Source organism: Arabidopsis thaliana, chromosome 3 (assembly GCF_000001735.4).
Source record: "Arabidopsis thaliana chromosome 3, partial sequence".
Taxonomy (NCBI): Eukaryota; Viridiplantae; Streptophyta; class Magnoliopsida; order Brassicales; family Brassicaceae; genus Arabidopsis; species Arabidopsis thaliana.
In genome coordinates this window covers 3,923,323-3,942,109 of record NC_003074.8, presented here as the reverse complement: position 1 = coordinate 3,942,109, position 18,787 = coordinate 3,923,323, and the positions used below count along the sequence as shown (strand labels likewise).

The 18,787-nt window shown below is 39.1% G+C and overlaps 7 protein-coding genes and 1 non-coding gene across 15 annotated transcripts; 4 read left to right on the top strand and 4 right to left on the bottom strand.

Moving 5' to 3' along the window:
* Positions 1-32: 32 nt before the first annotated feature.
* Positions 33-104, bottom strand: AT3G12385. The gene has a single exon. It is a non-coding gene; the product is annotated as a tRNA-Lys (tRNA).
* Positions 105-174: 70 nt separating this feature from the next.
* ARP5 (actin-related protein 5) lies at positions 175-3,927 on the top strand. 2 transcript variants are annotated; one of them, NM_112073.5, is made up of 11 exons: positions 175-425; positions 562-632; positions 887-1,011; positions 1,193-1,237; positions 1,340-1,442; positions 1,571-1,680; positions 1,831-1,940; positions 2,032-2,122; positions 2,210-2,653; positions 2,739-2,866; positions 2,955-3,927. In NM_112073.5, the coding sequence occupies exons 1-11, from the start codon at positions 325-327 to the stop codon at positions 3,799-3,801; spliced, it is 2,175 nt and encodes a 724-aa protein (NP_566422.4). In that variant the 5' UTR covers positions 175-324; the 3' UTR covers positions 3,802-3,927. The 2 variants fall into 2 exon arrangements, with proteins under 2 accessions (NP_566422.4, NP_001189870.1); NM_001202941.1 differs by having other exon boundaries at positions 238-425; positions 869-1,011; positions 2,955-3,834.
* A 27-nt stretch (positions 3,928-3,954) lies between these two features.
* AT3G12370 (Ribosomal protein L10 family protein) lies at positions 3,955-4,975 on the top strand. The gene has a single exon (NM_112072.3). The coding sequence runs from the start codon at positions 4,131-4,133 to the stop codon at positions 4,644-4,646; it is 516 nt and encodes a 171-aa protein (NP_187843.1). The 5' UTR covers positions 3,955-4,130; the 3' UTR covers positions 4,647-4,975.
* Positions 4,976-5,351: 376 nt separating this feature from the next.
* ITN1 (Ankyrin repeat family protein) lies at positions 5,352-8,110 on the bottom strand. Of its 2 annotated transcripts, NM_112071.3 has the most exons (4): positions 7,940-8,110; positions 7,013-7,519; positions 6,521-6,930; positions 5,352-6,445 (listed from the first exon to the last, which is right to left on the bottom strand). In NM_112071.3, exons 1-4 carry the CDS (start codon positions 7,962-7,964, stop codon positions 5,615-5,617), a joined length of 1,773 nt encoding a protein of 590 aa, NP_187842.1. In that variant the 5' UTR covers positions 7,965-8,110; the 3' UTR covers positions 5,352-5,614. The 2 variants fall into 2 exon arrangements, with proteins under 2 accessions (NP_187842.1, NP_001326831.1); NM_001337990.1 differs by lacking the exon at positions 7,940-8,110 and having other exon boundaries at positions 5,377-6,445; positions 7,013-7,612.
* Positions 8,111-8,705: 595 nt separating this feature from the next.
* AT3G12350 (F-box family protein) lies at positions 8,706-10,659 on the bottom strand. Of its 2 annotated transcripts, none has more exons than NM_112070.4 (2): positions 9,654-10,642; positions 8,706-9,443 (listed from the first exon to the last, which is right to left on the bottom strand). In NM_112070.4, the coding sequence occupies exons 1-2, from the start codon at positions 10,482-10,484 to the stop codon at positions 9,006-9,008; spliced, it is 1,269 nt and encodes a 422-aa protein (NP_566421.1). In that variant the 5' UTR covers positions 10,485-10,642; the 3' UTR covers positions 8,706-9,005. The 2 variants fall into 2 exon arrangements, with proteins under 2 accessions (NP_566421.1, NP_001189869.1); NM_001202940.2 differs by having other exon boundaries at positions 8,754-9,443; positions 9,580-10,659.
* Positions 10,660-11,109: 450 nt separating this feature from the next.
* AT3G12345 (FKBP-type peptidyl-prolyl cis-trans isomerase) lies at positions 11,110-12,091 on the top strand. Its single transcript, NM_001035602.3, has one exon. It carries the CDS (start codon positions 11,217-11,219, stop codon positions 11,775-11,777), a length of 561 nt encoding a protein of 186 aa, NP_001030679.1. The 5' UTR covers positions 11,110-11,216; the 3' UTR covers positions 11,778-12,091.
* A 545-nt stretch (positions 12,092-12,636) lies between these two features.
* On the top strand, positions 12,637-16,612 carry AT3G12340 (FKBP-like peptidyl-prolyl cis-trans isomerase family protein). Of its 3 annotated transcripts, NM_112068.9 has the most exons (12): positions 12,637-12,776; positions 12,900-12,979; positions 13,162-13,397; positions 13,482-13,621; positions 14,078-14,402; positions 14,472-14,651; positions 15,034-15,174; positions 15,573-15,696; positions 15,808-15,895; positions 16,009-16,050; positions 16,141-16,189; positions 16,309-16,612. In NM_112068.9, the coding sequence occupies exons 1-12, from the start codon at positions 12,764-12,766 to the stop codon at positions 16,388-16,390; spliced, it is 1,500 nt and encodes a 499-aa protein (NP_187840.7). In that variant the 5' UTR covers positions 12,637-12,763; the 3' UTR covers positions 16,391-16,612. The 3 variants fall into 3 exon arrangements, with proteins under 3 accessions (NP_187840.7, NP_001326744.1, NP_001326743.1); NM_001337989.1 differs by having other exon boundaries at positions 12,684-12,776; positions 12,900-13,397; positions 16,309-16,599; NM_001337988.1 differs by lacking the exons at positions 12,637-12,776; positions 12,900-12,979 and having other exon boundaries at positions 13,002-13,397; positions 16,309-16,605.
* Positions 16,608-18,595, bottom strand: AT3G12320 (uncharacterized protein). 3 transcript variants are annotated; one of them, NM_112067.4, is made up of 6 exons: positions 18,196-18,595; positions 17,796-18,101; positions 17,541-17,682; positions 17,334-17,453; positions 17,111-17,253; positions 16,608-16,971 (listed from the first exon to the last, which is right to left on the bottom strand). In NM_112067.4, exons 2-6 carry the CDS (start codon positions 18,074-18,076, stop codon positions 16,848-16,850), a joined length of 810 nt encoding a protein of 269 aa, NP_566419.1. In that variant the 5' UTR covers positions 18,077-18,101; positions 18,196-18,595; the 3' UTR covers positions 16,608-16,847. The 3 variants fall into 3 exon arrangements, with proteins under 3 accessions (NP_566419.1, NP_001326665.1, NP_001326664.1); NM_001337987.1 differs by lacking the exon at positions 18,196-18,595 and having other exon boundaries at positions 16,641-16,971; positions 17,796-18,141; NM_001337986.1 differs by lacking the exon at positions 16,608-16,971 and having other exon boundaries at positions 16,979-17,253; positions 18,196-18,375.
* Positions 18,596-18,787: the final 192 nt, after the last annotated feature.

Below are 18,787 nucleotides of genomic sequence, written 5' to 3'. Positions count from 1 at the left end.
CAAAAAAGACAACCTATGTCGGAATACGAAAACGCCGTCTGTGGGGATCGAACCCACGGCCACGTGGTTAAAAGCCACGCGCTCTACCACTGAGCTAAGACGGCTTACGTTTATGTCAACGACATTAAACTATTTATTCAATTATCAAGTCTTTTTTAAGTCAGAGGGTTTTGGGCCTAATAATGTTTTTCCACGTCACGGAGCTCCATTTGTGTCTTCTTCTTTCTTTCACCGGAGAACTAGGTGGCCGAATTTACTTATTACAAAATCAGTCGATGACTGACGACGGCGACTAAATCAACACCGCAGTAGGAAGAGAAAGCCATGGCGTTCGTTTCGAGGATACGTAGGCAGAGTGATTACAATACATATCCATCTTCGATTCCCATTGTTATCGATAATGGCGCTTCCTACTTCCGTATCGGGTACTTTTATTCCATAAACCCTAATTTCCTTCTTATCGCTAACTCACTTTTACTTGAGGTTTTTGGTATTTAGTAATTCTCTTCCCCAATTCGTAAAAATCGTGTTAAATTTTGAAATTCTCTTGCGTTTTTTTAGGTGGGCAGGAGAAACTGAGCCTCGTGTTGTTTTCCGCAATATCGTGCAAAGACCACGCCACAAAGCTACAGGTCTTTATTTTTTTCTCTATTTTCCCGCTTCTATGTATGTGTCTTAATTGCTTGTTTCGCTGCTAGAGTAACAAATTTAGCCAATGATATGTTTCAAAGTACTAGAGCAGAGTTGCTTGAAGTTTTGGCTACGATTTCTAGATATATATAACTATGCTTTATCCTATTTTGCTTAAAAGTTGCTCTGCTTCTAAATTATCTTCTAGGTGTGTTTGTAATGTTGTTGTAATGGTTAGTTCTTCTCTCTAGTACAGGTGAAACTGTTACTATTGTTGGCGACCTGGATCCTTCCATGATGAAGTACTTTGATTGCACTCGCTCTGGACCACGTTCCCCTTTTGACAGCAATGTGGTTTATCAGTTTGAGATCATGGAATATGTATGGATTCTATACCCGTTTATTCAATAACGAATTGTATTGTATATTTGTAAGGTCTTCTGTTCCAGGAATTTCTTGCTCTCATCATTTCTTTGTATTCCAAGTTCTTTGATGTTTATGCTAATTAAATAATGCAATCACTGAAGAACCCACTTGTCTAATTGATTTTTCTGCTTTTTAGATTCTTGACTACGCCTTTGATCGTTTGGGTGCTAATGGATCAGGGGTACGTCCTAGAACTTTTTTGTTTTCATCTTGATTTTGAGTTTCATCTTACTACCTGTCAGAATTTTGTCTCGTCATTTAACGTCATTTGATGGCAGTACAGATTGATCATCCAATCCTAATCACTGAATGTGCATGCAACCCAGTTCAATCTCGTAGCAAAATGGCAGAACTGCTATTTGAGACTTATGGAGTGCCTGCAGTTGGTATGAATCTGCGTTATTTTTTTGGTTTCTGAATTTGATCGTCTTCTTGAACTGAATGTTTGATACTGTAATTATGGAACCTTTTGTTTATTGTTTTCATTAATTCATTAACTCTCATGTCGTCACAGCATTTGGAGTCGATGCTGCTTTCAGCTACAAATACAATCAACTACATGGAATTTGTAAAAAAGATGGAATTGTTCTCTGTCCTGGATTCACGACAACACACTCCATTCCGGTATGTATCTATGACTACTATGAATGCAAGCTGGTGTCAACCCTGTTTACTTTCTTTCTTCAAACAATTCCTTTCCTGATATCACTTAGTCATTAGTCTGATAGTTCTTATATGTCTTATTGATCTGGTACATGGTTCATTGGTTATCAGTTTGTCGACGGAGAACCTATATATAAAGGATCCAGCCGAACTAACATTGGTGGATATCATGTCACTGATTATTTAAAGCAGCTTCTGTCACTTAAGTACCCTTTTCATTCGTGAGTCTTCCTCTGGATCTATCTTCTCAATGTGATTACTCACATTTCAAGATTTGATATGTTTTTCTTGCCATGTTCAATGTCTCAAAAGGTCTAGGTTTACATGGGAGAAGGCCGAAGATTTGAAATTGGAACACTGTTATATCGCACCTGACTATGCTTCGGAAATTCGGTTATTCCAGGTAAGTTGATTTACTCATTCTCTCATTTCCTTTTTTAGGCAGTTTGGGACGGTAGTAAACTAAATTCATGTGATCGTTATTGACCAGGAAGGAAGAAAAGAAGCTGAAGAGAAAACAAGTTATTGGCAGCTTCCATGGATACCTCCTCCCACCGAAGTTCCTCCATCAGAAGAAGAGATTGCAAGGAAGGCAGCTATAAGAGAAAAACAAGGTCAAAGGCTGCGAGAAATGGCTGAAGCAAAGAGAGTGTCCAAGATTAATGACATGGAGAATCAACTGATTAGCTTGCGTTTCCTTTTGAAGCAAGTTGACCAGGTTGAAGAGGATGATATTCCAACCTTTTTGTCAGACACCGGTTACGCGTCCAGGCAAGAGCTAGAGTCTACTATTACGAAAGTGACACAGTCGCTTAGAAAAGCAAGGGGTGAGCCGAAGAATGAACCAGCTGAGTATGAAGAAAACCCTGATTCTCTTAATAATGAAAAGTATCCACTTATGAATGTCCCCGATGATATTCTTACTCCTGAGCAGGTTTGTTTCCAGAATGATGAGAAATCCTTTACTCATTTGAGAGTCTGGCTTAATTTTCATGACTTTTTTCATTTGCTGCTTGCAGCTTAAGGACAAGAAGAGGCAAATGTTTCTTAAAACAACAGCAGAGGGCCGGCTACGAGCTAGACAAAAGCGTAATGAGGAGGAACTCGAAAAAGAGAAAAGAAATCAATTAGAGGAGGAAAGACGTCGGTATGTATGCCAATTCATAAGTCAATGTTAGAAAGGGAAAAAGGGAGCAAATATTAATCCTTTGTTTTTGTCTGTTTTCTGGTTGTAGTGAGAACCCAGAGTCTTACTTAGAGGAGTTGCAAGCTCAGTACAAGGAAGTGTTGGAGAGAGTTGAGCAGAAGAAGCGTCTGAAAACAAACGGGTCCAGTAACGGGAATAACAAGTCTGGAGGTATTGGGCGAGGCGAGCGACTCAGTGCTGCACAGAGGGAGAGAATGCGTCTGCTGACGACAGCAGCCTTTGATAGAGGGAAAGGCGAGGATACGTTTGGTTCTAGAGATGAAGATTGGCAGCTCTACAAACTTATGAGCAAGGATAATGACGATGATGACGAACAACCTGATTCAGACGAGGCAGAGTTGGCTCGTTTATCATCTAGACTTCAGGAAATTGATCCAACATTTGTGCAGAAAGTAGAAGGAGAATTGAGTCAGACATCAGGGGAGGTGCCACGCGTACGCCCATTAACAGAGGAAGACTACAAGATAGTGATTGGTATAGAAAGATTCCGTTGCCCAGAGATCCTGTTCCATCCAAACCTTATTGGTATTGACCAAGTAGGCTTAGACGAGATGGCTGGCACATCAATCAGAAGGCTACCGCACGACGAGAAAGAGTTAGAGGAGAGGCTAACGAGCTCGATACTAATGACGGGCGGGTGTAGCCTTCTTCCAGGGATGAACGAGCGGTTGGAATGTGGGATTAGGATGATAAGACCTTGCGGATCACCCATTAACGTGGTTAGAGCTATGGATCCAGTGCTGGATGCATGGCGAGGAGCATCTGCATTTGCTGCTAATTTGAACTTCTTGGGGAATGCCTTTACTAAGATGGATTACGACGAGAAAGGTGAAGATTGGCTTAGAAATTATCAAATTCGATACAACTATTTGTGATTCCTCCAGTTGCTATTAATTGTGGAGTTTCTTATTTGATTAGCTTTAGCTGTCTCTAGATCAATGAACGATGCTTTAGGACAAAAATACCAAAATTTATTTGGACAAATACAAAAATCTATAAATCATAAAAAAATTAGAATTTCTAAAAATAATATAGTTTTGTCATTTCCTTAGCCCAACTCAAAATAGCCCAAAGTAAACCTCTCCGATTCTCTTAAGTCTGAGGTAAGAACCCTAGCATTTCTCATTTTGAATCTCGCTCGAGCTCACAGTTTCTTCGTTGGGGATCGAAATCGTGCCATTTGAGTTAGCCTCTGTATAGATCGATGGCTAGCCTGAGAAGAGCTCTGCTCGTAGCAGGGAAGACGAAGATCAACCTAGAAAACTGCCATTTCATCACCGGAATCAACTACAACGGTCTCAGCGTGAAGCAACTACAAGAGCTCCGTGGAATCCTCCGTGAAAACACAAACACGAAGCTCCTCGTCGCCAAGAACACTTTAGTCTACAAAGCCTTGGAAGGAACCAAATGGGAGTCTCTGAAGCCATGTATGAAGGGTATGAACGCTTGGCTATTCGTTCAATCTGAAGATATACCTGCTGCTTTGAAGACTTTCATCAATTTTCAGAAAGAGAAGAAGCTCTACGATAACAATTTAGGCGGTGCTGTTTTTGAGGAGAAATTGTATGCTCCTCAGGATTACAAGGTTATTGAGACGATGCCTTCTCGCGCTGATGTTTATGGTATGATGCTTGGTTCTTTGCATTGGCCGGCGTTAGATCTCGTCAATGCGTTGCAGGCCCCACCGGCGGCGTCGGAAAATGAGACAGTTGTTGCATAGAAGGAAGGAATTTTCCAATTTCTTGCTCTAAAAACGCTTCAATTTATGTCTCCTTTTGTGTTTGTGCTTCCGGATTAAACATATAGTGTCCTATCAAAAATAATTTGTTGGAATTCTCTTAGAAATTGCTATTATGGATTTACTCTTTGATTTTGAGCTTCGATTTCGGAACCAGTGTTACTGGATTTTGTTGTAGTGTATTGAGCTTGGCTTATCTTCTTCTGTTGTTTGCTAGAAGAGAATTGGTGAATTAGTAATACTTGTTGTGGACTTGCAATCCTCTTTGACACCTTAATGACTGTTACTGCATCATCCAACAAGTTTCAGGTAAGAAATTCTAAATCCAAATGTGTTGTTCTATGATGTATTTGGACTACACTCTTGCCTGAAACAGTTGGCTACCAATTTTGGTTTTGTACATCACAATCTTAACATCTACAGTTGCTGGTGTAAGGAGTTTACTTCCATGGCTTATACTTAGTATTGATATCCCTTTTGAACCCAAAAATAGCAAGCCTCACTTTATTCTTGTGGTTTTTGGATCGTATGGGAGAGAAATCGAACGCTGTTATCTACTCTTCTCAGTGACTATTCACCTCTCTCAATCTAAGTTAAATACTATCATGGTTGCGTCTGGTGTTTCCTTAGATTTCCACAACTCCAAAATCTTGGTTCAGAATCAGTATACAGCCCAAGAGATTATTTGTGCTTGGAAGAACCTCAGAGCTGTGCAACTGAAGTGATTGAACATGAATACTACAAATGATTTCCTAACAAAGGAACCTTTGCTTTTCTTTGCTTTCCGAAGAAGACAATTGTTAACTGTTTTACAGATGAGTTGAGCAGTGTAAACCTTTAATGGTTGACAATAGTGTTTGCCTTTTGATGGTCAGGGGGCTTTATACACTAAATAGTCTAGCTCTCTTCACCAAATACAACAATATATATACACGATTCTTTTACGCATCTTAGATTGCGAAAATAGGATCAACTTCCGAGTTAGAGAAATCTGAATGATGCCACGAGTTGGAACCACTCCTGCGAGCACTCTTCACCTTCTTCCTCATCGACCTTGTCCTCTTCGATTTTACCACGTAATAAGTCATGGTTCCAAGAACACCAGCCATTATCACACCCCCAACCACGGTCACCAGCTCAGCCGCCCACTCGTTCTTACGCCCAACCACTATGTATGAAGATGCCAAAAATGCCACAGATGTACACATCGATGCCAACCACATGAGTTTGTTGATCACTTCCACTACCCTCTTCTCAGCTTTTGTCTCTCCTCTCACCAATGTGATCTGGACAACCACAACCGCCAGAGACGTAAACAACGCGAGTGCGTTGAAGATGAAGAAGATCTTGAATGATGCTCGGCCCACCACCACTGCAGACCCGTCATTGTTGTCTCCTCCCGGCACTGTGAATATAGCAGCAAAAGCTACAGTTGCAAACAATACAGCCACAACAGTTACAGAATTGGTTGCATTGTTGATCCCTTCTCTGTGGAGTTTCCTGAGTTCTTTTGAAATGTTGTGCACGTTTTTGTTCGTCCTTTTCGTCTGTTCCAGCTGGATGTGTACATCGTTCTTGATTTGGGTGACAGTGCTTCTCAGCTCGTCCCTTGGCTGGTTCAGCTCATTCGCCCTAAGAGCCCCGCTACGAGCAAGACACTCTTTTATGTATGAAGATTCTTCTGAGAGGGGAAGTCCTTCTGCTATGTCAAGCGCTGTCTTGTGATCGCGGGTTAAAGTATTGGCGTTGGTATCAGGCAGTGACAACAATAGTTCTACAATCTGCAAGTATATGCCAAAATGTGAAGACCCAATCAAAAATCTCAAAATGAACCACACTATCAGGGTGATGCATACCTCTGCTCGTTTTTTCCTGGTGGCAACATGTAACGCTGTGTTACAAGACTTGTCCGGTTGCATAACAATAGCAGGATCTGCATCAAGAAGCAATTTCACTACTTCAGAACTCTGGCCTTTAACAGCCATGTGAAGTGCAGTTTGTCCTTTCTTGTCAATCCGTCTCGCTAGCTGAGGATCCTTGGAGAGAAGAGCTTTTATGACCTCCACATGTCCTTGCCTTGCAGCTAGATGCAAGGCATTTTTATTGTTAGACCGAGAAATTTCTAGCAAATTCCCAGCTTTGGATAAGAGCTGGTTCACAACTTCTGTATGGCCTCTCATAGCTGCAGACACAAGCGGAGTTGCATTCGATGGGCCAAATGTCTGGCTAAGCGTCGCATCATGATCTAGCAAGACCTCAACAATAGCTGCCAGAAAGAAAAAAACATTCTTATTCACATACTGTAGTTCATTTGATCAAAAGCCTATCGACGAGTTAAGGAGCATTACCATGATGACCCTGTATGGCAGCAATATGAAGTGGATCATATCCAGAACGATTCTTCTTAGCAATACTCTCTCTACTCGAATACTTCAACAGCTCTTTGACAACATCAAGATGTCCTTTATCCGCAGCAGTGAAGAGCGCCGTCTCCCCTAACTCATTCACCTCATTCACAATCGATGCTCGAATCTCCGCAACTTCAGCATCAAACTCTTCCCCACTCAGAATCCCTTCCATCTGAGAGTTAATATCCTTGAGAATCTGCTGCACAGCAGCCAAATCACCTCGTTGGGCCGCTAAGTGAAGCTCGGTGTCGTTGTGGCGACCCGTGACTTGCTTAACATACTTTTTCTTGCCAGCTTGATCCATTCTCTTGCCTGAATTAGACAAAACCAAAGCTGGGGCAGTAGCAGTTGCAGATGGTGAAGGTGTTGGTGAAGGATCTATCATAGGATTTTGATTCTCACTTGACTGTAGTAATATCATTCCTCCTTTCTCCATATCTCTTTCTCCTGAAAAATTTCAGCAGAGAACAAAAACCTCAGGATTCAACTACCACACAGATCTAGAATATAAACAAACACACATCTCTATCTGAATTTTGGGAGACTCCAAACATGAATTCAATTATTCCTTCAATCAAGTTTATATCAATTTGGATATAATTATAATAATACAAAATTCATGTGAAACATATGGGTGGTTCGGTATTTCACAGACAAGACGAGGGACCATGAAGATCACATGTCTGAAGATTCTCTCCGACAATCATGCAAAACAATTAATCAGCTAAGAGAATATTTTATATATTTCTGCCTAACGAAAACTAACCAAAATCGGATCAAAAGTTTATAGATCGTATGGAACAAGACTAAAAAAGTTGAGAGATGTGTACAAGTACAAGTAAAGTAAAATTAGAATGATTGGGTTACCGTCTACATAGGATGAAGCAGCCATGAGTGTAGAAGCTCGAAGCTGTTAGAGAGAGAAAGGTGTTGCTGGATTGTGTATTTGAGATGTAATTTGGGAAAGAGAAATGGGAAAGTGAGAAGAAGAAGGTTAGATATAGAGAAAAAGGAGACTCTTCTCTTCGTGTGGTCAATGGCATGACTAAAATATTTGTACTCCTTTTCTTACTTTTTTGTTTTCTTTTATTTACAAAACCAACCTCCAACTTTATCTATATTACTGAATCGACTCTCTTTACTTTGGAGACAAAAATTGGCCCTTTGGAAGGTAGAGACTCTAACACCATAGCTTTTGTGGGCAACAACGGGTTATGTTTACTTGTGTCCTCAACATCAAAAGATCTGTCAACAGTTTAGTCAAGTTCTGAATCCAGTGATGATGCTTAGCAGGTAGTAGGTTTACCTCTGGAATCTGAGAACAACGAAATGTTTATACAAAAAGGTGTCGATGAATGCACCATGAGTGTCACTCTCGTTGCAGTTTGCAAACGGAAAGAGGGATCGTAAAACAGAGGCAGTGAAAGCCAACAAAGACAGTGGACAATCTCATGAAGTTCAACCATGATGCTCATATTCTAGATATAGTCTATACTATGAACAAAAACAGGGCAAAGCTTGGCCATGTACTATATTCTCAAACTGGCCACCACCAAACAGCACAATGCATTAGCCTCACTGCTTGAAATTCATCTCCGGGAGCAGCTTCATAGCTACACGGGAAATGCTGCTGGAAAAGCTTTGCTGTACAAACCGCATCATTAACATTATACTGGCAAAGTGGCAAGTGTATGCAAGTTTATTATTCTTTTTCAACAATTGATACATGAACCTCTACAAATCTCTTATTTAGAACCATATCTACATAAACAAGTAAAAATACAAGGTGATATTCCATCATCCTAGTTTACGTCCACTAAAATGAGACTAAACTTGAAAGTTCAAACTTCTAAAGTCACCAAACTCTTTTATGTACAGAAAGAGGTGATCATCTATCACCATCAGAATTTAAAAATCACAACCAAAGAGCAAATCACATACAAGCTTCTACCTCGTCAGCTAGACACCCATCTTCCAGAGCAACACGTTTCAGATCAATGATAAATTGATCTCGAAGAAACCCGAAACCGAAAGTCCCATTGTCATACAACCAGACCCGCCCTTCACCTCTAAGAAAACCAATGCCATTGCCAGGTTCTCCTGGCAACACCAGATCGCAGCTAGACTTCATGTACAACATTCCAGATACAACATTTTCATGAACTTCAGCGAAAGGGCTAATATGGATTCGACTATTCAGTAGCAGCTCTTCTTCAGCTGAAAAAGGAGATCTGATGAACGTATGTTTGGGTGTCCAGAACACAGGAGGAGTGTACCGTGAGAGGGACAAGTCCTCTACTTTTCTGCATATAATGCCTCCAACTTCATCATATTTGACCAAATACAACTCGATGCTTCCCTCACAGAAACCCTGCCGAGTTCAAGAATCATGGAGATAAACTACTTAACAACACAACCATCATCATTACAACGAAGATAACTAATGAAAGATTGGTCTATTCAATCAACTAGACTTAGAAAAAAACCAAATTTTGCATTCCCTTTACCTTAAAGACAAAGGCTTTTCTCAATCTCAAACATTATCAATGAAAACAATATGATAAGGAGTTATAATTGAGACCTTCCATAAGCCTTGTAAGGGTCTAGTAGGCGTGGGGGAGCAATCAGCAACTTTGAGAAAGTGTTCTGGTTCCCACTTAGTCCTCGACGCTTGCCTCTCCTTCTCCTTCCTCTTCTGTCTCCTCCTGTCACCGCCTGGACTCGTCTTATTCGCCAATTGAGTGTACATTTCCGAAAAATTGGGCGATGAGATCAAATCATCACTCTCATCCCCTGAGCTCCTCTGGTCTTCTCTACGATTGTTGTTGGTAAAACATCGATTCTCCTCCACCATGATATGACCATTCCCCATGAAATTCACATCCACCGAGACGAGATTGTTAGAAGCTTCTAATTCTTTCAAATCATCATCCACAGATCTGAGATTACCACCGACGAGATCCAAGAAATTCTCAGATCGTCCCTCCGGCGAAATCCCCATTAAGAGAAAAGGTGTCTTCTTTACCTCATAAGTATCATCTCCGGTGGATAAAACTCTAGATCCCAATATAAAAGAAGAACCCCAATCGAAGAAAACAAGCGGCGGCGATGAAGCGGCGGGATTTGCTCTGCCGCAGAGACGCCAGAAGCCAATTAGATTCTCCAATCCCTTTAGAGTCTTGTAAAGGTGTCTATAAGGGATTTGACCGTTTGCCCATTTCTGGATCTTAGTTTTCTTCCCCCATCTCTGATCGCACATAACGTGCCAGATTTTGCCGTCTTCTTGACATAGCGAGGCGAAGCGTTTCGATGTGCAGGCGAAGCTGGAGATCTCCGCTGGTGTGAGGAGGGATAAGATTCGGAGCTGGAGATCCTCGGGAATTTCGCAGAAGGGAAGTGCAAATGTAGCCATCTTTTCTCAGATGAAACTTCTGTCGGAAAAATTATCACAGACTTTGGTAAGATGTGAAACTCATCTCATGTGGTCGCATATTCGCGCATCTGTTATGTTCCTTTTCTGACTTTATCATTTATTTACAAAATTAACCTCTAACTTTATCTATTTATCGAAATAGTCCTCTATCGAACGAATTATGGGGTTCACAAAATTCCTGATTTCGAATTTGGCTGACTATATTATCGGGATATCATTAATGGGAAATTAATAAAAATATTATTGGGATGTCATTCCAAATTGTTTTCATTTATAGAAAAAAAGATTATAATAAAATATTATATTTCCATTGCAAATTTATTTTACTGTATCTAATTCGTAATCCTCGTATAAAATGGGACAAAGATTATAGTATGTTAAAAAAGATTATAATATAAAATCATACAGTCGTTACTATGATGGAAAATTGCATAATTATTTTGCTTTCTTTTTAGGGATCTGTAAATTTTGTGATCTTACTTTAATACTTTTTCTTTGCCTCGAGAAAATTATGTGGAAGTTATATAGTAAACATGAAAATTCAGAAAAAATGAACACCACAAAAATTGTATGCTATATATAGTTCTTATAAAATGGATTATAAACAAAAATGTCAAAGTTGAATTAAAAGAAGAGAAAATATAATTCTCTTATCCAAAGAGGGACACACAGAAGGAGAGTGATAGAGAGCGAGACGCGAAGCTCTAAAAAATGGCGATAACACCTCTGCGAATCACGAACCCATTCCCATCTCTCCGCTTTATTCCCGCCGGAAAGCCCAATGCTTTAAGAATCTTCACCGTCCACGCTACCGACGTTGAGTCCACGGAGGATACTCAACCCGACCCGGAAACTACACAGTCCGAATCCGGCACTGATCCGGACCAATTCGAGTCTCGTCTCTCAAACATCAGACTCAGATACCGAAGCGGGACGGGTAAGAAAGCAGAAGTGAGAAAATCGAAGAAAGGGTCAAGTGGGTCTCCGTCGAAAGGTACGGGAATATATTTGCCGCCGGTAAGCTTAAAAGAAGCGGTTTCAGGTGGTTTGAAAGTGGAACCAGGGTTTAGTCCCTTCAGCGAAAGGATTAATGGAAGGATTGCGGGATTAGGGCTCACGGCTTTGCTTCTAGTTGAGCTTGCGACGGGTAAGAGTGTGTTGAATTACCACACGCCTTCTGTGGTGTTTCTTCAGATCTATTTCGTTGCGGCTGTTTCTGCTATGTTTGTCAAGATTGAGAAGGAGAAGGTTAGTGTTTGGCCTAAGGATTAAGAAAGACTTGAGAGATTGTGAAAATTGTTGCTTTTGTTATTGAAATGTGTATGCTTTTGTTTTAAGAATGTATGTATTTGTATACTCACAGAGTTCAAGATCATCTGATCATGGATATAAGATTTTACTATTAAAGAATCTCACTTTGGTTTGAGTGTGCTGTTGTTATGTGATTGCAAATTCTGGATGGTTATGGAATTGGTAGCTAAAGACAATCAGAGTGCAACAAAATTTTGATACAGAGTGATGTTTGTTCTGTTTTCTTCATAGTCAGGTGAAGATGAGATGAGATTGGTGTATCCTCTTAAGACTAGATGATGTAGCTAAACCTATTAACAATGAAAGAAGATGTGATTGATAATGCAAGTTGTTAACCAGAACTTGTTGGCCACATCATAGCCATTTCAATATAACTTCTTGGTACAAATGATCCTTTTTTGTAACGTCATTTGGATTATCATTAAGAGCTTGTTTACAAGAATTGGAGTAGTATCACTAAAGATCCAACATTTATAGAGGTTTCTACTAATTTCTGATAAGTTTCCTAAACAATTTATATATTTTGTCCACCAAAAATATCATAATTCAGAAACAATTTACATTACCAAAAGAAACAACAAACTCACTCAAAAGTGTAGGAACGTTTTCAAGTTTTTTTAATTCTGATTTTTAAAATCTTTTTTTGATATTTGATATTTGGAAATCATTCCTTAATTTTTCCTAAAACGTTATTAATTTTTTTTTTTTAATTTCTTCCTCCTCTTTTGTCCTAAAAATATGTTTGTCAAATTTTTTAAAAAATCTTAAAAGGTTTAACCCCATTGGGCATTACAATAAATAAATTAATCAGGGCGGCAAACAAATAAAACCCTCGACAACAAAAACCTCAGCACTGAACGGAGAAACCCAAAAGGGTCGGCGTTGGAGTCTCTCGTCTCTCGTCTCTCTTTCTTTGACGATTATCTTTCATTCTTTGACCAAATTCCATGGCTTTTTGGGGTGGGTTCACCGTTTGATTTCTTTTGAACCCAAAACAAATATGAACAATCACCAATTGAGATAAAAGACCTAATTTTTTTCAATGGAGCTTGGCGTTGATGAACACGATTTGTTTGTTTGCAGGAGTTGAAGTGAAGCCAGGCAAAACTTTCACTCTTAAGAATAATGAAGCTACAGGAATCAGAAGACTTCACCTTTCCCAGGTCTTCTAATCTTAATTTAGTGGAACTTTTCAGGTTTTTGTACGCTTGTTTGATTAATTCTTATGTCTGCTCTTGATTTGGGTGTGTTTAAACGCGCTAGGAAAGTTTTACATAGATATGTATTAGGGTAGAGAGACTGATATGTAGCAAATAGTGGAGTTACTTGGTTATCTTTGCTTTAGGCAACATTGGGCCATGGTACTGCAACCAATAGAAGCATTCTACAGTGTAACGTTGGGAACAAAAGTCCCCTCTTGTTATGTGTCTTGACTCCTGATAAAGTTGATTCTTGCCAATTGAATCTGGAGTTTGAAGAAACTGATGAGGTTATCTTCTCTGTCATCGGACCTCGGAGTGTACACCTCACTGGCTACTTCCTCGGAAGGAGTACCGGGTTTAGGCCAAATGATGATGAATCGTATCCTCATTCGAATTTAGATTAAAGTGCATATGAATTATTGGTTCCTAGATTGTTATTTTGTATCCTTGACTTAATCAAAAGAGAGTCATTTGGAGAAGACATTGTTGACACAGACATGGAGAAAGGTAGCAGTGATGATTATGACTACAGTGATAGTTTCATTAACGACGACGATCCAGCTGTCCGTGGTTCACACGTGTCTAGTACTGATGATGATGAAAGTAAGCCATTTCGTTTCTTGTTTTTATGGTGTCTCTTTACTTTTTAGTTATATGTTATGTTTGCTTTGTGGATATAAGCTTTAATCATTAATATATTCTTAGAATCACTAATACACTGGGAGTTACTTTGCAGTCTGACTATATTACTTTGCTTGACTATTTATTCTGCACTTACAAATACATAAGATTTTCAGTTTCTATATGGAGTATTGTTCTGCATCCTTTTTCCTTGACTCTAGTTGCATGGGACTTTGTGAGTTAACCGCAGTTTTTGTTTAGTATGATTCTCTGTACTAGTGTCTTTTGGTGGAGAAATTAGTACGACGCTTCTTTATGTAATTCTTGTATTGATCTGCATCTCGCGATTTTCTTACATGAAATTAGATTGGGGATGTGCTCATTGTTTCTTTTCTGATACTGTATCTCCAATTTTTGATAATCTTGACTCCTTTCCAGTATCTATTAAGGAGATGACAGCTAAAACAAAAGAGAAGAAAAAAAATGGAAAAGGTAGAAGACTAAGGAAGAAGTTTCAAGTTTCTGATTCAGATTCTGATGAAACTTCGGCTAGAGCTGATGAATCTAGCAATGAGGATTCTGTAGAAGTACTTAACAATGGTAATGAGCCCAAGATCGCGAAGGTCCATTCTTCAGAGAGTCCTCTGCCTTCAAGGGTTACGAGGTCGAAGGCAAGAAAATCGACTTTGGAAAGTGGTGAGCCTGCCAAGTGTGAGAAGACATTTGAAGCAAAAATTAATACTCACAAGACTCTGGATAATAGGTAAGTAAGTTTCACCCACTACAGACCAAATTTTAACCTTTTATAAATCTATTATGTTTAACATGCCAGGGAGGATAAACCATTGGATGATGCTAAACTGTCTCCCGTCCAGAAAGACTGTGAAATTCTTTCGAAGAAAAAAAGAAACAAGGAAAGGTCTAAGAGTTCAGCTATAATTATTGACTCAGATGACGGAGAGGGGAAAAATATGCCTGAAAGTCTTCAGAATGAGAATCCAGTTTCTGACAAGTGAGTGGTACCATACTATTGAATAGATAATACTTTCTGCTAGATATTCCGGATAGTAGAAGATGCTAGGATGATTTGAAAGCACGGAATGGAATTTTGTTGTCGTTTATGATTTAAGTGAATCGATATCAAACATTATTTATTATACACTCAAATTAGTTGCCGGTGTTAAATGATTGGTCAAGTGTGCTTACAGGGTAGTTCTTATCCGGTGAAAGTGAAAAGGTTACTCTTATTCTTCAGAAGTTGACGTTTAATATACAAATGGTTTATCCCCATGTATTAGAAAGTTGATATCATTGTTAAATGCACATAAATTCTCACTGGTATTAAAGGTCCATTTTTAAACGTCAACTAACATATCATGTCTGGCACATGACAGGGGGATCAAATCATCAAGTGATGTATTACTTTCTCAGAATGGTGATGCAACTCTATCAAAGAAAAAGAAGAAAAGGGATAGGAGAGAGGAAACTACAGATGTCCCGGAATGTCCAGAGAAGAAGAAACAAGCTATCGACAAGTGAGTCTTAACATTGCTACTTAGGTAGAAAATTCATTTGAAAAAATTGCAGAAGTAAATATAATTATCTGCAAATACAAGGTAAAGGGTCTGATGAACTAGTGGTTCCTGAGACAATCTTCAACTAAAGTTGTCTCTTTTAGTTATTCTTTTGGGTTTGGGTGGATACTATTTTGAGTTTTATTGGTATTTAGGTTTTTGTATTTTCCATAACGAATAGGTACATAGAGAAAGAAGCTGATACTAAGAAACCACTAGAAATGGGGTTCCTGAGATAAGCTTCTGCTAAAATTGTCTCTTTTAGTTTTTCCTTTGGGTTTGAGTGGATACTATTTTGAGTTCAATTGGTATTTAGTTTATAAACTACTCATATAAATTGTATTTTCCATAATGTATAGGAACATCGAGAAAGAAGCTGGTACTAAGAAACCACTAGAAACGAGGACTTTATCAAATGGAGTGATCATTGAAGATATTGAAAAAGGAAAGTTAGATGGAAAATCAGCTGTTAAAGGGAAAAAGGTGAGTATTTTTGACATCCTATCCACTTCTTCGACACGTGCTATCTTGATGCTGTCTCAATTCTCAGCACCATTAGGTTGGAAATCTTTGAACGATTGATGTTTTTTCCAGGTCAGTATACTCTATACTGGGAAGTTGAAAGACACCGGGAACTTGTTTGATTCAAACTTGGGAGAAGATCCACTAAGATTCCGCTTAGGTAAAGATTTCATAGATATCGTAGAATCCTCATTATAATTGCTTTTTCTCCCATCCTCAAACACATTTTGCTTTTTGTTTACTTTTTATGATTAATTATAATGCTACTTGCAGGTGGAGAAAATGTCATAGAAGGTCTCAGCATTGGTGTTGAAGGTATAGTGGCTTAACCCATAGAGGATTTCAACTGAAAATTCATGATTTTTGGTACCTTTTAAAAATACGGCTGCATTTTCTAATACTCAGGAATGCGAGTTGGTGATAAGAGAAGACTCATAATACCGCCAGCCCTCGGGTATGTCATAATGGTTTCAGTTGACCGTGTCTTGATGATTCATCTCAGGCTTCTCAGCATAATGTAACTGAGTTTATACACCTGCTTTGTGTCTCTTACTCTGGATGTGATAAACACAGGTACTCAAAAAGGGGATTGAAGGAAAAGGTGCCTAAGAGTGCGTGGCTTGTCTATGAAGTGGAGGCTGTAAAAATCAGATAATGCCATTGGCTTTTGACTTTTTAATACAGGCGTAGGATTTTGCTCTGAGCCATCTATTTGTCTCATGTTAAAAAAATTCATTGGCTCCTACTTCCTGTTTTATGGTTTTGCTCAAATCATTCAAAACTCAAAATTTTCCTGATTGTTAACTGAAAAGCCCTATCAATGAGTATTGTTTCGACTGTTTTACTGGTTTATGGTTGAGTCAATGTTTATGTGTTCATTGAAACACGATGTTCTTATTCATATTGAGGAAAGTAAGTCTCAAGGCCATCAGGTAGTGTTTGTAGAAAGCATACTGCAGGAATTAAAAAGGGGACCAGATTCTTTTGACAGATCAAAACTGAAGCTTGCAACATTAAGTCAACTATATATACACACATTTATACACATATGGTAACAGAAAACTTCATAGGAAGATGATGAGGCGCCAATGGTTGATCTTGATCAGCGGCAGCTACTGTACTCTTTCCGACAGAGGAAAATTGCTTATGTTGGATTCCATTTTGTTGAATGTGAGGTTTGCGACAGCTCTATCGATTGAATTCGTTTCAGATTCTATCTCTTCCTCTCTACTAAACCTGCAATCAAATAGATGTCACTTTGATCAGTCTTCTCATAAGAATCTAAAGATCCAGAAGAAAATGAAGATTCTGTTCCTATGAGCACCAAGATGATTTCCTTTCAAGTGTAGATCAGACATAAAGATATGATATGTACCTGTTTCCATCACCATAATCATATCTAGACGTTTGCATAAGCAGCTCTTCCGAGTTGGGGCTGACTGAATCAGATTTATCTTGTGAGCTCCTTGCAAGTCGGTAAAAAGTATCCCGGAAACATTTGCGTGTCTCATCAGTCAACTAGAAAGCAAAGACAAGATTCTATCAGACAAAATCTAGGATGCGAAGCAAGTTTACAAGCTAAATCATCGGTAACTGACCTTTTGTGAAGCCCTTTGTAGATCCTGCAACACGAATTCTTCAGAAGACAGTTCATCCCCATAGTTTGAATCTAACATGTTCTCTTCAGACAGATCCGAGATTGTAAATGGAGCTTCCTCCTTCAAACCAGAAACAAAAAGGGTCGTTCTTAAGATTTAATCATGAATCTCTAAATTAACACCATGTAAAGTAGACAAATCCCTTACCTTGAAAGACATGTCATGACAATGGAACATAGGGACTTCCCTACCACCACCATACATAGAAGAAGAACCGACACTGTTATTGCTACTGGTCGCGCGGTGAACATCTCCATCATCCTCTGGAACATCCTCCAAAATTGAACTTCTGCAGTAAAACCGGAAAAGCAAACAGAAGAAAACAACAATTACATCGGAAAACACAAACCTATGCAAATGGTAATAAGTAAAAAAGAGACTTATTAGAATTGAGAGACGTACAAGAACATATCATCCATCTGTTCGATGCCTTCGAAATCGTGAAGTGAAGAAGCACCATAGAAAGCCTTTGATCTTTTAGACTCTTCTTCTTCTTCACTAGTCCTCATACTCATCTGACTATACATCATTCCTTCTCCATTGAAACCATCGTAATCGAAACATTTCTCAGCTGCTTCAGGGGAGCTCATGCTCCATCCACCCCACATACCAGTAGATGGGTATGTCTCTGATGATGATTCTTGATAATTAGGCACAACAAGCTCTTCAGCATAACAATCCATAAAATCAATCGATCGATCTATCAACCTGATGAATGAACAAATCAAGCTCACTACTTTCAGAAACAATTCGAAAAATGTATGGATTCAAATCTAACAAGCACAAAGAGAAAGAAACTCACTTTGTAGTGAACGGATGAGAGAGTTTTGAATCAGACCCAAATCAGAAACCCTCAGATGAAGTAAAGATGATTGGTTCAAAAATCAAGAGAAGCCTTTGTTTAAATTTTCTTCAACAGTAAGCAAAAAAAAGACCAAAGAGAAAGAGAGAGAGAAGAAGACGAATGTGTTTGTTGTAATGTTTCAACTTCCGAGGAGGTAAGAGAACCACAAGTAAGGGGAAGCGCGTGAGATAAAGGGCGCGTGAGGTAGATCTTGTTTTCGTGGCTCAGAATTCATAGACGAGATTTGTGGCTCTTATCTTTCCTCCATCTAAAGCGCTCTTCTCATTGGCCCACGTGTACTGTCATATCTTTTATTGTCTCCAAAGTCGGCATTGGAAATTAAATACTTCTGCAAGTTGCTGAATTGAAGACCCTACCTTATGTGTCATTCCGAATATGACCTTCGTGAGCAGTGCGAAGATAACGCGGCTGTTAGAGGATAAACTAGTCATTTGCGCACCGAGACGTGTCTTTCTTGGCTGATATCTAGGCACACGTGACACTCTCTTTGTGGAGAATAAGACACGTGGCATGTGATTAGCGGGTGGAA